Genomic DNA, 17,854 nt, shown 5'->3' on the forward strand with positions numbered 1-17,854 from the left:
ATAAAAGCTTCTCACGAGCTTGGCAGTCCAAACGGCGCCGTGAAAGACTGAAATAAATGATTATCAGTCACCCACCGTTGCTCAGCCGAAAAAGTTGGACCAATGCTGGTTTGGTCATCAAGCGAAACGTTTGTTCAACCGCGCAAGGTAGTGTGTTACATGTTCCTGCTACCAGAATCGTTCAACTATGGAAATGAAACATTTGTTCAGATTACCTGAAACCCATAATCATTCTATTCTTCATGTCTCAAGTAAGGGGCTGGCCAAACAGTGAGGAGTTTAGAGGTTTAGGAAGTTTTAAAAGGGTATTTTAGGAAATTAAAAATATTTATCGGTCACGTAATATCAAATTTGAACGAAGTATAACGGAAAGTTAACGGTATTAAAAAATTTGCCCTAAAGAAAATTAGATAACAAGTAAGGACATTTGTATCTTTTTGTGTGTCACTTAACGGGTTGGGGACCAAAATTACACGGCAAATTGCAAGGTACTAATCGGAAATTTTCTCTAAATAAAATAAGAAAATCAAGATCGAATTCTGAGGTTGAAAGAAACATTTCGTCTGCGCATTTCGCTTGTACGAGAATCTGGTAATTCAGTGTTTCAGACCCGGGATTTCCTAGAGTTTTATCTCGTTTTCAGGTAAATTCGAAATCCTGGTCTTGATCTTCTGTTTATTGAATCCTAATTGCTTTTTCTTCCCACATTTTCATCGTTTTTTCCTCTCTGTCAATCATTTCGAAAGGATTGCTTCGATCTAAGATTTTGGATAGGGTTCGAGTGATATGATTTCTCAGAAAGCTTCCGTTTTTGATAGTTTTGACGGTCTCTGACAACTTATATTAATGTAACTTTAGTTTTGTAAGTTCTGTTGGTCGTCTTGTTTGAATTTGTGAGGATTTTGGATTTTTAATGGGAATCATCAATTGGGTTAGTTGGAACTGTTTTGGGATTTTGGTAGGGAGTGATTATTCAGGGAAAATATGGTCTAGGGGTTGATGTTGTTATAACGGCTAATTGGAATGTTGTTCCAGGCGGTTCATGTACTTAGAACTTTTATCTGCTGTTTATATAGATTCTGACTCGTTGGAACTCCTCTTGTGTTTGTTTCATTTTAAGTTTGAAATTTTATAAGATTTGGAATGGTATGATAATTTGTTTTCATGTATTTTATTGGGTTTGTTTTACTAAACTTGTTTCTGGTGAATTTTTTAGGAGTATAGGCGAAGAATAAAAACAGACTTTGTTGGATAATTGTGGCTTGAAAGCAGAGAAATGAGTAACTTTCGAAATGACGTTGGAAATCCTTCCGGAGGTATGCTTATTATAGTTTGTAGGCATGTACGTAGCAAAAATATTTAAGATTAATCTCTACTATTACCTATCCTACAAAACAAGCATTATCTATTATTTGAATTAGTGATCACTTTGAAACTGAAGAAGAAAATTGAAGTTAAAAAGATTTATAGAGATTAAAATTGTATGGCTTTTTTTTGGGAACTAAAAAAAGTCTGAAGGAACATAAAAGTCATTTCTGCTTTTCATAATAATAATGACAAAACTTCTTTGTCAAATTTAATTTGCTGTTCATGAATTCCTTTTTATTATTTTATATTTTGCAAGCTTTTGTCTTTCTATGTTGGAGCATACAAGCTGTTTTTCTTTCCATGATCAGTTTGATATACTATCTGTGCAGGGAATTTGAGGAGATTAAAAGAGCTTATTCTTAAAAGTGATAATCGCTTTTGTGCAGACTGTGGTGCTCCAGATCCAAAATGGGCGTAAGTTCTTGTTGCTTGAAAATTATAGTTTCCTGCTTCTGCTATGCAACTTTGGATAAGCTTCAAATATTTGAAGAACACATACAAGCTTAGCTTTCTACTAATAATGGTTCCATGGTTCTGATATGCAACTCTGAATTGCTATACATGTTCACCATTGGGAAAAGATCTCCCCCATGACATTTCCACCCAAATAGTAAATTATTGCCTTCTTAATACAAATGACACTACATGCTCTATGAAAGCAACAATGTCCACAACTAACACTTAATAATAATTATGAGAATGCCTTTCTTTTAAGACATACACCCTTTTATCTGCAAGAAAGATGCTCATTCCTATATTTCTTATACTGACGATTTATTCTACTTTTATTATGACTACGCTATAGTGTCATGTTTCTACTCTCCAGTATATTAGCATGATTCTGCATGTGCACAGATATGTTGATTTCAGTATGTTTTGTTTTATTTAATGTATACTTTTTTGAATGTATTGTTCTGCAACTATGAAGGGGATCATTATCAGGTTCCTCTTGTAGGGGCACCTTTTGATGATTAGCCTTCAATTTCTGTATTCTTAACTTCTAATAACTTGTTTGTGTCGTATAAAAAATGGGATTTAGGGTTTGACATAAGAGAGAGATTTCCATTTTCACCCCTGAAGAGTCATGTTCACTGTTGAGATTGTTTGGGGGCAAGGGTATTTTTGTCATTTCTGCCCTTTTGTATTTGGGCACCGATATGAGGGCTTACTTGTAATTTCTCTAAAAAATATAAAATCTCAAGTTTGAGAGAGTGAACGGTAAATCTCTCTTCTCCATTTGTAACTCCCTATCTCTCTTCTTCTCTTCTCTTCTCCTATTTCCTCTTCTTGCTTTCTTTCTCAATAAAACCCAGATATTGCAAGTTGGTATTAGAGCAACTAGAAGGTCTTGGGAGAATCATTCTCTACTAGTTTTTTGCTTGGAGGATGAGTTGCTAACGTCAAATCGTCGTCGGATGACGTCAACAACCCATACAGGTGGTGGCGACAATCTCTAAAAATTGTATGGTTTTATTTGCCCTAATTTTAGATGAATTTTGGTAAATTTCTTATTGTTTGATGCCTCTATGGTTTATTATGGATATTTTAAGTGAAAAGCGTAGAAATTCCATATCTGGTTTAGAAGCTTGCTTCTCTTGTTTGATGGGTTTTTTATTCTGCAAAACCTGGTTCTTTAGGTCATTTTATATTTTGGGAATGATCGGAAGTGATCCTGTATTTTTCTGAACCCTAAAAAATTTTTGGGAGTTTTTATTCTTTCTCTATTTTACTGCTAGCTAGCTTTTTGGCCCCTTTTCTGACCTTGAACTGAGTTTGATCCTTTCTTTTGGGTTTTTTTGTATTCCGGTTTGGTGTTGGGATGCTCCTTGGTTGCCGAGAAAGTTGTTTGTGAGGTATGGAATCACTAAAGGATGTACAAATGGGTTCCAATGTGTTCCCTGGAAACATTGGTGTTTCCAGTGGTATGATAACCATTGTAAAACTTGATGGGACCAATTTTTTGGAGCGGTCTCAATCGGCTAAACTTACCATCACAGGGAGATGTAAGTTGGGATTCATTACAGGTAATGAGGTGAAGCGGAAAATTAAAGACCCTAAATTTGCAAAGTGGGAATAGGATAACTCATTGGTAATGCCTTGGCTAGTTTGTTTAATGCAACTAGGGATGGCAATGGGGTGGGTTCGGGGAGGGTTTTGTAAATTCTAGACACTACCTACCTCCCTAAACATCTCAACCCGTACCCGCCCCAAAACCCATAGTGGGTTAGATTTTGAGAATCCAAATACTCCCCACACATGAAAATGCAAAACCCCTTGACCCTACCTTCCCCGCATCAAGGGTAGGGGCAAGTTGGGTTTAGAACTTGCATCAAATTTCCTATTATTTATTGTTACTTATAAGTGATAAATAAGTAAAACAACACAAATAAACAACAAAATTTCCAATTATTTGATTAAGGCATGTAGAAAACACATAAACTATCAATTATCCTTCACATAAAATTCAAAATATTATTAAATTCAACACCTAGTACATAAAGTTTATATGCTTTCCAACAATGTGCAAGTTGGATTTAGCCTAATACCATACCTTACCCATATCCGTACGGATTGTAAAATCCCAAAACCCATCCCCACCCCAAAACTCATCCTTCAAGCAAAAAAACCCACCTCGTCAAGGTAGGTAAGGGTGGTACTAACCGGGTAGGGTAGAAATTGCCATCCCTAATTGCAATCTCACATTGCTTGTAACTACATATTCCTCTTGACTACCAAAGATATTTGGGATAGGGTTGTCGCCACTTACTCACAGGTTAACAATATTGCTAGAGTATATCAGCTTAGGAGGGAAGCTTGTAGTATGTGTCTGGGGGAGAGAACAATGGTTATGTATTTTTCCTCTCTACTGTCTCTTTGGAATAACCACTGTAAAACTTGATGCGACTGACTTTTTGGAGCGGTCCCAATCAGCTAAACTTACCATAACAGGGAGAGGTAAATTGGGATTCATTACAAGCAAGGATGAAGCCGAAAATTGAAGACCCTAAGTTTGTAATGTGGGAACATGATAACTTATTTGTAATGTACTCATTCATTGATAATGTCTTGGCTGGTCTGTTCAATGCAACCTCACATTGCTTGTAACTACATGTTCCTCTCGATTTCCAAAGATATTTGGGACAGGGTTGTTGCCACTTACTCATAGGTTAGCAATATTACCAGAGTATATCATCTTAAGAGAGATGCTTGTAGCATGTATTAGGAGGAGAGAACAGTGGCTATGTATTTCTCCTCTCTACAGTCTCTTTGGGAAGAAATGGACCACTCGAAAACTTTTGAATGGAAGGATCCTATAAATGCCGAGTAGTATAGGAAGTACATTGAGAACAAGGTCTTTGACTTTTTGGCTTGCATAAATCCAAAGTTTGATTTCACTAGGCAACATATTTTGAGTGCAAGTATTGTCCTCTAGCTATTGCTTACTCTCTTGTGCAAGGAGAAGAAAGTAGAAGGGTAGCCATGATGTAGCCTCTGTGATTGAGCACTATGCCTTTATGTCCTCTAAGCCTAGGCCAAGTGGTAGTAAGCATCCTACTACTGAGAAGTTTGATGATGTCATCTATGAATATTGCAAGAAGCCGAGGCATACTAAGGAAAGATGTTGAAAACTCAATCCTCACTTGAATTTAGGCAAGTTTAAAACTGGAAAGAAAGGCAACACTCATTTGGTCATAGTTGTTAATGAGGCTCAGTCTTCTGATGTGACCATTCCCTCTCATGACTCCTTTGACGTTATGGCTAAACTTCGGAGTCTTTTATTGCACTTGGAAAAGAGTGGGTTATCCTCATCTGGTTCTAGAAATCCATCCAGTGCATATGCTAACACAGGTACTACGCTTGCTTATTCCACTTCCATCCCATGGATTGTTTACTTTGGGGCTAGTGCCCATATGACTGATATGCCTTCACACCTTATTCATATAAGTTAACCCCTGGGAAGGGTAAGATTATTGTTGTAGATGGATCTCAGATCCCTATCTTGGGTTAAGGAGAAGTCAAACTTACCTTTAACCTTTCCCGTGGATCTTTCTTCATGTTCCTAAATTGCATAAAAATTTCTTATTTGTTAGTTCACTTACCAAGTCCCATAATTGTTCTGTAACCTTTTTTCCTACCCATTGTGTTTTCTAGGATTTGAGCATAGGGAAGATGATTGGAAGTGGGCATGAAGTTAATGGAGTCTACCTTTTTGATGAAGCTTCAGAATATGGGTTTTTGAGCCAATATGAGTCTTGTTCTAACTGGGGATGACATCTCAGGTATCTCTCAGTTAAAGTCCTTTCTTTCTTCGGAATTTGAGATTAAGGATCTTGGTGATCTAAGGTACTTTATTGGAATTGAAGTTGCAAGATCCAATAAGGGAATCTTCCTTTCTCAAAGAAAGTATGTTCTTGATTTGATCCATGAAGTTGGGAAATTGGGATGCAAGCATATAGAAACTCCAATTGATCCCAATCATAAGTTGAGTACTATTGAAGGAGATGTTTTCCAGATAGAGTGGTCTTTCAAAGAGAGGTTGGCTGCCTTCTCTATCTCTGTTTGACTAGACTTGATATATCGTATTTAGTCGGAGTGGTCATCCAATATATGAATGAGCCTAGGACCTTCCACATGCAAGTTGTTAATAGAATCCTAACCTATTTGAAGGGATGTCCTGGTAAAGGGATGTAGACTGGATAGGGTCTGTTGATGATAGAAGATCTACATCCTATTACTATGTCTTAGTTAGAGGCAATATGGTTTTGTGGAGAAGCAAGAAACAATCAATTGCTCGATTTAGTGCTGAGGTAGAATACAGGGCAATGACCCATGGAGTGTCAAAATTACTCTAGTTGAAGACTTTATTTACCGAGATGGGAATCCAAGCTGATACTTTAATGAGAATCTATTGCAGTAATCAAGCAACCATAAACATTGCCCACAATCCTGTGCAATACAACTGTAGAAAACATATCGAAGTGGATTGTATCACTTCGTAAGGTCGGAAGACCAACTCGTTGATTGTATCACTACATTGCCCACAATCCTGTGCAATACAACTGTAGAAAACATATCGAAGTGGATTGTATCACTTCGTAAGGTCGGAAGACCAACTCGTTGATTCTATCACTAAAGGCCTTCATCATCCAAAGTTTGCCAAGAACCTAGACAAGTTGGGCATGATTGACATATATGCTTGGCTTGAGGGGGAGTGTTGAGATTTTTTGGGGGAAAGGGTATTTTTGTCATTTATGCTCTTTTGTATTTGGGCACCCATATGAGGTCTTATTTGTAATTTCTCTCAAAAATATAAAAATCTCAAGTTTGAGAGAGTGAACAGTAACTCTCTCTTCTCAATTCATAACTAGCTTTCTCTCTTCTCTTCTTCTTCTTGCATTTTTTCTCAATAAAATCCTAGATATTGCAAGTTTTATAATGCATCTAATATAAACACAGCAGGTGCATGTTTTCTTTTTTTCTTTTTTTTTTCTATTGATTGTGAAACTATCCAGAACTTGTGGGATATTTGACTTGTAATCCTTTCTCTTTTTTGTTTATATTTCTGTTCATATGTTTTGGATAGAGTGCATAGTATTGAAAACCACTTCTTAAATATATTGCTTTCATCTGTATTAGGACACTTTGTTTTTTTGAGATTGCATTGGAAACTACTTTCATCTCAATCAGGAATTGCATCCATGTTTTTTCTACTGTATCATATAATCTTTAGATCAGAAAAAAAAAGAAGAGTTTCAATAAGGGAAGAAGAACAAAGAATTGAGGTTGGATTCATTAGGCTATCCAATTGTATTTTCTAAGGTCCAAGAGTAGCTTGCATAGAAACCTTCCAAGAAAACTTTTTTTGAGAGCACAAATTTCGGGAGAGTACACAACATTGGGGAAAATGTTTTATCATTAGCTAAGATGCCTGAGTTAGTAGATGGTGGGAATTTACTAGCTTATTTTTCATGGTAGTTTTTTAAAAGCAGAATGTACAAACCTATATATGGTATTCTGTGTTAGGAACTGCCTAACTCAGGGACTCTTTCGAGGGAGCCTGCCTCCTGAATGAGAGAGAGAAGGATAGAGAGAGAGAGAGAGAGAGAGAGAGAGAAAGATTGTATTCCCAAATCATAATGCCCTCCTAACTTCCTTTCCTTATTTATATTCTGCTGTTACAATTCTGTTATACCAGCCTCTCCACTTGTCCAGTCCACTTGTCTAGTTTGTTATTTATTTTGTTCTAGTGGTTGGCTGTTAGTTACATTCTTTAAAGGCTGTCATGGCCTTTTCTTGTACACCTGTATCCCCTTTATTTGTGTCCCAACAGTCCCTCCTCCCTTGAAAGCGACCTTGCCCTCAAGGTCAAGATGTGGGAATCTATTATGTAAATCAAAGTAAGGTTCCCAAGTGCCTCCTCAACTAGGAGACCTGACCATACCACCAATGCCTCTGGTTCGATGTGATTCCCTTTGCGTATCCACCTGAAATCTGTTATTTGAGTGAGCTCAGTTTGAACTTGGCCATCTTCCGAGAATGATGGGAGGGTGGTGGTTGTTATTGCCCCTATTTTTGGCCATTTCTTCAGTAGGGATACATGGAATACAGGGTGTAATTTTGATGTTGCTGGGAGGTCAAGCCTGTATGCCACCGACCCAATGCGTTCCACAATCCGAAATGGGCCGAAGTACCTAGAGCTCAGCTTGTTCCACCTGGCCTGCTACTGAAACTTGCTTGTATGGTTGTAATTTAAGGAAGACTTGCTCCCCAATCTGGTGTTGGACAGGCCTATGCCTTCTGTTGTAGGAGTCTGCCATCCATTGTTGGGCTCGATGGAGGTGGGATTTGAGATCTTGTAACACCCTATCTCGCTGGAGGAGTTGGTCTTCTATTGCTGCTACTGCTGTAGACCCTTTCTCATATGGGAGTAGGGGAGGTGGGTCCCGTCCATATAGAGCCCGGAAGGGAGTCATTCCTGCTGCACTATGATACGTGGTATTGTACCACCATTCTGCCCAATGAAGCCACTTGAGCCACTGACGTGGCCTATCCCCTGCATAGCACCTTAGATAGGTTTCCAAACTCCGGTTGACCACCTCAGTCTGCCCATCTGTTTGAGGGTGGTAGCTGGTAGATTTGAAGAGTTTCACTCCCTGTAGTCGAAAAAGTTCTGCCCAGAAACGACTCATAAAAATAGGGCCGCGGTCTGAGACAATAGAGTTGGGGGTACCATGCAGTCGTGCCACCTCCTGAGTAAAAATCTCAGCCACCATGAAGGCTGTAAAGGGGTGGAACAGAGGGAGAAAATGGCAGTATTTGGTGAATCTATCAACCACTATGAGAATGACGGACTTGCCATAGGAAAGGGGAAGCCCCGTTATAAAGTCCATGGATATATCTGCCCACACTTGTGTAGGAATTGGGAGTGGTTGTAGCAACCCTGTTGGAGACTGGGTATCCACCTTATTTTTCTGGCAAATGACGCATTTGGCTATGAACTTTTGGACCGAATTTCGCATGCCTTTCCAGTGGAATTGGGTGGCTAGTCTCTTGTAAGTGTGCAGGATCCCTGAGTGTCCTCCTGTTGGGGATGAGTGGAACACTTCCAAAAGCTGCTGAATATGGGCTGAATCCTGTGGTATCACCATTCGGTGTTTATACAACAGCAAGTTATTCTCCACTGTGTACCTTGGGTGGCTAGTAGGGTCCTCTTGGACCTGTGAACGCAGCTTGCTTAGTTGTAGGTGCCTTTTAGCTTCTTCCCTTAGCTGACCCATGAAGGAACATGTTGGGCCAGTGAGAAGTAATGGAAATAGTTGTGGCTGGCGTGACAGTGCATCCGCCACCTTGTTAGTGTGCCCTGCCTTGTATTTAATGACATAATCGTAGCCAAGTAATTTGGCTATCCATCGCTGTTGTTTTGGGGATAGTACAGGCTGCTCCAACAGAAATTTCAGGCTCTGGTGGTCAGTTCATATGATGAACCTCCTTCCTAGAAGGTAGGGCCGCCACCTCTGAACTGCGAGAACAATTGCTATCAGTTCACGTTCGTATACTGATTTGGCCCATTTCTGTGCTGTCATTGCTGTGCTGAAAAATGCTAGTGGCCTTTCTTCTTGCATGAGGACTGCACCAACTCCTTGGCTTGACGCATCACATTCAACGATGAAGTCCTTTGAGAAGTCTGGAAGTGCGAGCGTCGGTGGGGATGAGACAGTTGTTTTGAGTGTCTCGAAGGCCTGTTGGGCCTCCCTAGTCCAGCAGATCCCATTCTTCTTAAGTAGACTTGTCAAGGGGGCAGCAATCAGTCCATACCCTCTAATGAATTGTCGGTAGTACCCTGTTAAACCCAAGAAGCCTCGTAACTCCTTAACATTTTGAGGTCGGGGCCAATTTATCATGCTTGAGATCTTTTCCGGGTCTGCTGCTACAATGCCGTTTTCGACCACGCGCCCTAAATAGTGTACTTGTGTCTGTCCAAATGCGCATTTTGACTCCTTTGCAAGGAGTTTATGAGTCCTTAGCAGTTCCAAGGTGATTTGTAGATGTACTAGGTGTTCGTCCCATGTAGCGCTATATACAAGTATATCATAAAAAAAACGAGTATAAATTTGCGCAAATGGGGTCGAAACATGTCATTCATAAGGGCTTGGAACATAGCTGGCGCATTGGTCAACCCAAACGGCAGAACCAGAAATTCATAATGCCCTTCGTGTGTACGAAAGGCAGTCTTGTGGATGTCTCCCTCATGGACCCGAATTTGATGATATCCCGATCTCAGGTCTAGTTTAGAGAATATGGTGGCCCTGCCGAGTTCATCGATTACCGGTATGGGAAATCGATCCTTCACAGTAATGTTGTTCAGAGCCCTATAGTCTATACAAAACCGCCATGTTCCATCCTTCTTTTTCACAAGTAATACTGGCGAGGAGAATGGGCTTTGGTTGGGTTGTATAGTTTTTCTGTCAAGCATATCTTGCACTTGCCTCTCAATCTCTAGTTTCTGAAAATAGGGGTAACGATAGGGCCTTACATTTGTGGGTGCAGTTCCGGTCAGCAATGGAATGCAATGGTCATGGGCACGTTTCGGTGGTAGTTCCTTAGGTTCTTGGAAGATCCCTGAGAACTTCTGAAGTAGCTGCTGTAGTTGTGTGCGGCCTTCTTCGGATCTGCTTCCTTGGGCTAGAATGGGACCGTTCTCGTGGGAGTCTATCTGCATTAAAACGATGTGGGCTGGGTCTGCTGCTTGTTTCCTTAGGGACGCAAGACTAATAGGTCTTGGACCCTTGGACAGCTGCCCTTGAATATGCACCTGTGAGCTGCCCACTTGAAAATCCATGGTGAGACGGCCCCAATCACGTATCACCGGCCCTAGTTGCCTTAACCATTGGACTCCGAGAACTACATCTGCTCCACTAATTTCCAGGGGGTGCAGATCTACCTCGAACTCATGTCCTTGTATCTTCATCTTTAATTTTGTGCACGTACTGTCGCACACCAGGTTGCTCCCATTAGCTACGTGCATCCGGAAGGCTGTACATGGTTGCACCGGAATCCCTAGTTGTCTGACCAATGTTTTGGTAATGAAATTGAGGGTGCTGCCACTGTCTATCAGAACCGACACATGGCGCCCTTGTACCAGTCCGGTTACTTTCATAGTTTGAGAAGAAGCAAGACCGGTCAAGGCTTGCAGGGATACTTCTGGGTATTCCTTTGTCTATTGCCCCCATTCTTGGTTGTCCATTGGCTCTTCAATGTCTATTGATTGCTCGACGTATTCGATTTCAGGTTGAAGGAAGAAAACTTGAGGGATCTTGCAGCGATGGCCTGGCCCGAATTTGTCTCCACATGCATAACAAAGGCCCTTTTCCCATCAAGCTTGCATCTCAGCCCAGGTTAACCTCTTGGCTGAGCCGGGGCCTGAACCAGAGTTGGCGTCCTTGCCTATGATTCCTACTCCTGATCTGGGCTCCGGTTTACCCAAGATACCTGGTTCTGGGTTCGGTATACCTAGTCTAATCGCAGCTCCCAGAGGTCGATTAATCCTTCTTGCCCGATTCAGTTTGTCTTCATGTAGTCGAGCTAATGCTGCTGCTTCAAGAACGGTGGTGGGCTGCATGGCTTTTACCTCCAGCCGCAATTCTTCCCTGAGTCCACCAACAAAACTGCCGACAAGCGCGTTTTTTGGCCAGCCTTGCACGTGCACAACTAATCTTTCAAACGCCATATGATAATCTTGGACGGAGTCAATCTGTCGTAGCTTAGCGAGGCTTTCATAGTTCTCAAAAGCTGAGACTCCAAATCACATGGTTAAGGTGTCAGTGAAGTCTGCCCATGTGGCTCTTGGGTGCCGTCGCCGGTACCACTGGTACCAGAGATCGCCTCTCCTTCCAGGTGTGCAGAAGCTAATGGGACACGATCAGGTCCCTGTGTGTCGTGGTAATCGAAGTACCTTTCTGTTCGCAGAAGCCAGGATGTGGGATCTCCCCTTGCGAAGATGGGAAACTCGATTCTTGCTGTTCTTGATCCGCTTTGATGACTGGTGTCACTGCGCTCTTCCTGAATTGGCGCAAGTGGTGCCTTGCTAGTCGTTCAAGCAAGGATGCAAAGCTTTCTTTGATTTCTTTGACGTCAACCGATATTCTTTGCATTTCTTCTTCCATGTTGTCGATTCTGTTCTCCATTGCGGATGACCTTGTGCTGGGCATCTTGGCTCTGATACCAACTTGTTAGGAACTGCCTAACTCAGGGGCTCTTTCGAGGGAGCCTGCCTCCTGAATGAGAGAGAGAGAGAGAGAGATTGTATTCCCAAATCATAATCCCCTCCTAACTTCCTTTACTTATTTATATTATGCTGTTACAATTCTGTTATACCAGCCTCTCCACTTGTCCAGTCCACTTGTCTAGTTTGTTATTTAGTTTGTTCTAGTGGTTGGTTGTTAGTTACATTCTTTAAAGGCTGGCGTGGCCTTTTCTTGTACACCTGTATCCCCTTTATTCGTGTCCCAACATTCTGGTTATCCTAGAAAGCATTATATCTCGTATATTAAGCAAGTATTTTGGATTTCATTAAATATCCTCAAGCCGTAGAACTTGTCAGTTGCACTTCCTTTAATTGTGAATTTTAGATATGTATTTTCCTTGTTTAATTTTCTTGATCAAGTAGTATTAGACCATATCCAAACCTTGGTTTTTAGTATATATTTTGGTACTATGGTCATTTCATGGAGTAAACTGCCACATCGGCACTATGTAAGCATTATGATTTTACCCAAACCAAGATCTTATTTGGTTGGGCTGATTCATGTCAAACTCGTACTATGAAAGTGCCTTTTGGTGAAAACACCTTTTTGAGGTTTCTTGCTTCTGAGGCGCATTTTCACCTCTTGATGTAGCACCACCGCCTGTTACAAAAAAGGAGGAAGACAAGAGGAAGAAGAAAAGGAAGAGAGAAGACAAGTCAAATAAGAGAATTTGAAATTTTTGTATTTCTCAAAACATAACATATACAACCCTAACATAATGAGAAATTTGAACTTTGAAGAAACCTAGATACTAAAAATTACAATTAAATCCCTACCAAAGATGAAAATTACACTTAAATCCCTACCAAATATGAAAATTACTGTTAGAGCTAGCTGAATAAGGGTAGATTAGTCATTTTATTCAGTTAAGTTATGTGCTAATGTGGCAGTTCTAATATGACTTCCTGTCCCATACTTAAGTGGGGGCAGTTTAGTCATTGCACAATTAATTAGGGACTAATCTAAATTATGGTCGACTGATAGGGTTTAGCTATGAGGTTTGACTGTTCTTCTTCTTCTTCTTCTACTTCTTCTGGTTCGAACTGCTGAAGCCACTGAACAAACATGGTATTAGAGCAGGACGTTGCTCTTTAAATCTCTGATCTTGACTGCTGCTCCTCTCTTATTGTGACATCCTTTTTCTTCTTTCTGGACTGCAAATGGAGAGACAGACTCGACCTAGGTCTGAGAACACTTTGGCCCCTCTTCCTCTGCTCAGAACTTGATCGTCTTTCAAAGAAAATAACTCCCGAAGTAAGTGGATGGTTGACTGAAGCTCTCCATCGAGGTTGGTTACCTTTTTTTTTGTGCGGTTGGTATTTCTGGGTTGAAAACCCTCAAAAATCTGCTCAGACTGATCAGAACCTAAAGAACTAGGTTGTTTGTAGCCTTGGTTCTTGACCAAAGGTCCAAGAACAGGCTGTGTTTATAGTGACCGAATGGTGTAAGGGTATGTTTGACCCTCTTGGGTGGGTCTGTAGATTGTTTTTTTTAAACCTTTGATGGTCACAAGTGACCTGAATCGACTGACAGGTTACTGCAGTGGTAGTAGTTGATGTTTTTGGACTGGTAATGCCCTCTGAAAAGGTCAGACAGACCTATACCATGTGCGACAGCTATGGTTGTGTGGTGGTGCTTGTGATGCTCATCCTTTATTGAGCAGCTTCAAGAGGGCTTGTATGTGGTTAGTGAGTTGCTGAATTACTGTCATGGTGATTTATGGCGCTGTGTAATCAGTAGTGGTGTGAACAAGAACAAAAGTTGTGTTTTTTTTGGGCTGGAAGGAATGGCCGAACTGCCTACATCAATTTTCTGCCTTGTTGGTGCTGTTTGAATGCTGGTTTACCTTTTGTTCTTATTCTGAATGGTAGTTTACACAGTGGTGATTGATTGTGACTAGTTGTGAACCTATCATCTGAGTTTGGAGACTGCTGTAGTGTTGCCTTGACAGTAGTGTTTGGTTGGTGACTGAGAGTTCAGCATTAGAAATAGCAGTGGGGGACATAATGGCAGCAACGGGAGATGGTTCGAGTGATCAGAAACCGAGTGTGATGATCCCCTCCGACTTTCTGGGTGTGCAGATGACTTCAGTTAAACTTAATGGTGAGAATTATGTGCCATAGGCCAAGTCTGTGGAAGTTTTCCTCAAGGCAAAGAAGAAAGTGAAACACGTGAAGGAAGATAAACCATTGGCTGACTCTCCAGGTTTTGATGACTGGGAACAAGAAGATGCCCAAATCATGACATGGTTATGGAACAGTATGGAACTCAAAATAAGTGCTAATTTTATGTTCTTAGATACAGCTAAGGACATATGGGAACATGCCAAGAAGCTTTATTTTGGGCAGGATAACAGTGAAGGGGACAGGCGGTGCTGATTGTAATTTTTCAGCTGTAGCAACAGGGAAAGGAAAAGGGGATAAAGAAAGGAAAGGAAGAAGAAGAAGAAAACAAAAAAAAAAAGAGGAGAGGAAAAGAAAGTAGGTGACATGGCTACCGTTAAGGTTCTATTGCTGAAAACAGAATTGGGGAAGAGGGAGAAGAAAGGAAGAAAGAAAAGAAAACAAAGAAGGAAAGAGACAGAGAGAGAGAGAGGCAGTGACTGTTGTAAGGTTCGGTTGCAGATTGGAGAGAACACGAAAAAAAAAGAAAAGGACGAGAAGAAGTAGAAAGAGAAAGAGGAGACAATGGCTGGCCTTTGTTGAGTTGATAGAGACAAAGATGAGAGTTGGTTGAGCTGCAGCTGCTTTGGTTCAGCCAAGAGTCAGGAAGATGAAGTAGCAACTAGTGGAGGCGTGAATCAGGCTCTAATACCAAACTGATGCACACCTGTTACAAGAAAGGAGGAAGACAAGAGAAAGAAGAGAAGGAAGAGAGAAGACAAGTTGAAGAAGAGAATTTGAAAAATTTCTATTTCTCAAAACATAGCATAATGCAACCCTAACATAAGGTGAATTTATAAGAAACCTAGAAACTGAAAATTACAATTAAATCCCTACCAAATAAGATAATTACTGTTTTCTTGGTAGAAAAATTGCTGAATAGAAGAGAGAAGAAGGAAGAGAAGAGAGAGAGAGATGAGAAGATTTGGAGTCAAAAAGATAGTGTTGGCAATGCCAGCTTTTGTATTTATATTAGAGCGACAAAATAAAAGAGGGAAAAATATAATAGTGCCCTAGTAGTCGACTACTAAGAAAACCCTTCGTCTAGTAGTCAACTACTAGGAACAGTCTTAGGCTAGTAGTCAACTACTAGGAACAGTCTTCATCTAGTAATTGACTACTAGGAATAGTATACTGCTAGTAGTTGACTACTAGCAACAAAGTACATTATTTCAACAATAGAACTACGCCTCCTTAACTGATTCTAACACGCCCCCTCAAGCTGGACAGTCTATGTCATATAGTCCTAGCTTGTTACATATATAATTAACTTTCCCTGAACTCAACCCTTTTCTAAATAAGTCTGCCTGCTGATAATCTGAACTCCCATGCTTTGTGCTTATTACACCAATAAGAACTTTTTCCCTTACAAAATGACAATCAACCTCTATGTGTTTAGTCCTCTCATGAAAAACTGGATTAAATGAGATGTGAATTGCAGCTTGGTTGTCACATTATAGTTTCATGGTTTTGCTTATTGAGAATCCAACTTCCTGCAAAAGATTTTTCAACCACACTAATTCACATGTAGTGTGTGCCATGGCCTTGTATTCATCTTCGACACTACTCCTTGCTATAACAGTTTGCTTCTTGCTCTTCTATTTCACTAGATTTCTTCTAAGAAAGATACAATAACCTGTAGTGGATCTTCTGTCAGACATCGAGCCTGCCCAATCTGTATTTGTATAGCCAACTATTTCAAGACTTCTTCTTGGCTTGTACAATAACCCATGACCTAGAGCTCCCTTCAATTACCGCACAATTCTAAGAACTACATACTGGCATAAGGGATGATAGACATTAAGTTCATTCCAAAGATTTATTATACTGGTATAATACTCGTCAAGGGTCTGATTTCCCTATTGCAGACTAAAATAATCCTGATAAAGCTGATAGACTCTTGTAGTATTGTCTTGTCTAGAATAGAGTCTCCTAGCTTGATCCCATATTTCCTTGGCTGTGTTTAAGAACATAAAGTTCACATTGATTTTGGGTTCCATACTATTCCACAACCATGTTATAATTTGAGCATCCTCTTGCTCCCAATCTCTAAAACCTGGACATTTAGCTACTGGTTTCTCCTCCTTTACATGCTTTACTTTCTTCTTAGCCCTAAGAAACACCTCCACTGACTTGGCCCATGGCACATAATTTTCACTGTTGAGTTTAATGGATGCCATCTGCACACTTGAAAAATATGAGGAAATCATCATACTAGATTTCTGATCAACACCAACATCTCCGTTTGATGTCATCATGTTTTTCAATTCAATAAACTGATTCTGCCCTTCCCCCCCACCCCCAGAAAAAAAAAAAAAAATACTGCTAGTAGTTGACTACTTGAAATAGAGTACATTATTTCGACAACAGAACTACCCCTCCTTAGCCGACTCTAACAATTACAAATACCCCCTACTAAGAAGAAATTTTATAATTAAACCCAAATTTTGCATTAATCAAAGTAAACTTTAAACTAATGTTGTCTACGCCTAAAATAAGTATGAATTCTATGTGGTGCTTTTGTTTCAAAGTGATCTTCATCACCTCTGTTTGTCCCATGTGGCACCTAATGGTGCCTAGGTGCTTTAAACAAGAATAAACAATTGTGCATTGGGTTTTTGCACACAACCCAGCTATTTTCCCAATTTCCAAGACTAAGCTCAGGTACAAACATTGCCTCAAAAAACGACCATGGTATCAATCGTATCCTTAATAAGAATGTGGGGTTTCTCCTAGGGTATCATGGTGATTTTCATGAAGCAAAAGTATGGCTACTGATAACTAGTTTGATCTAGTGATGGAGAAATCGTTGCAGTTGGTCATGGAGGTGTCATGTTGAAAAAAATGTATCATGGATATAAATATGAAAAGAAACAATCAAACAATAGCTTGATGTGATGAAACAGCTGCTGACAACTAAGGTGTATAGTGGTTTAGAATTAGGGTTTTATTTGACAGGCTAAGTGTTCGTTTATTTTCCCTTCTTCAGGTAACTAGTAAGACTTAACTTCTTAAGCATGGTGTAAGAGCATGCGTTGCAGTTTGGACATTCCTGTCTTCTTGACTTTTTCCCCCTTGGTATTCTGGCTACTCGTGTTTGATAACAATATATATTAAGAAATTGCTATATAAGTATATATATGGTTTCTTGTTTATATTTGACTACATATATACATATATATTAAGAAATCTTTTATCAACGCCTTTTCAGGTCAGCAAATATTGGAGTATTTATATGCTTGAAGTGTTGTGGAGTGCACAGAAATCTTGGTACACATATCTCAAAGGTAGTTTTCAATGTCAGTCATTTCTTTTTATGATAATAAAGTTCAAAGAAGATTTTATTACATAAAACAAGGTGCAACAAAGAGTTTTGGTCAATTCAAAACTCTCAATACTCTTAATTTTGTATATTGAGAGTATCAATACTTTGAACCATGGTTATCCACGAGAAAAAATTATGAAATAATATGAAAACACTGCCCTGAAGAAAGCCAGATTGAATTAACATCATGATCC

At 39.9% G+C, this 17,854-nt stretch overlaps 1 protein-coding gene across 2 annotated transcripts in view; it reads left to right on the top strand.

Moving 5' to 3' along the window:
* The first annotated feature begins 429 nt into the window (after positions 1 to 429).
* Positions 430 to 17,854, top strand: part of LOC104589176 (putative ADP-ribosylation factor GTPase-activating protein AGD13) — a 58,861-nt gene continuing 41,436 nt past the window's right edge. For both annotated transcript variants that reach the window (XM_010247396.3, XM_010247397.3), the window contains exons 1-4: positions 430 to 643; positions 1,217 to 1,316; positions 1,698 to 1,782; positions 17,547 to 17,622. In XM_010247396.3, the coding sequence (XP_010245698.1) occupies positions 1,277 to 1,316; positions 1,698 to 1,782; positions 17,547 to 17,622 (201 nt within the window). In that variant the 5' untranslated portion in view covers positions 430 to 643; positions 1,217 to 1,276. The remainder of the gene's footprint in view (positions 644 to 1,216; positions 1,317 to 1,697; positions 1,783 to 17,546; positions 17,623 to 17,854) is intronic.

Source organism: Nelumbo nucifera, chromosome 3 (genome assembly GCF_055504915.1).
Source record: "Nelumbo nucifera cultivar China Antique chromosome 3, China Antique-T2T, whole genome shotgun sequence".
Lineage (NCBI taxonomy): Eukaryota > Viridiplantae > Streptophyta > Magnoliopsida > Proteales > Nelumbonaceae > Nelumbo > Nelumbo nucifera.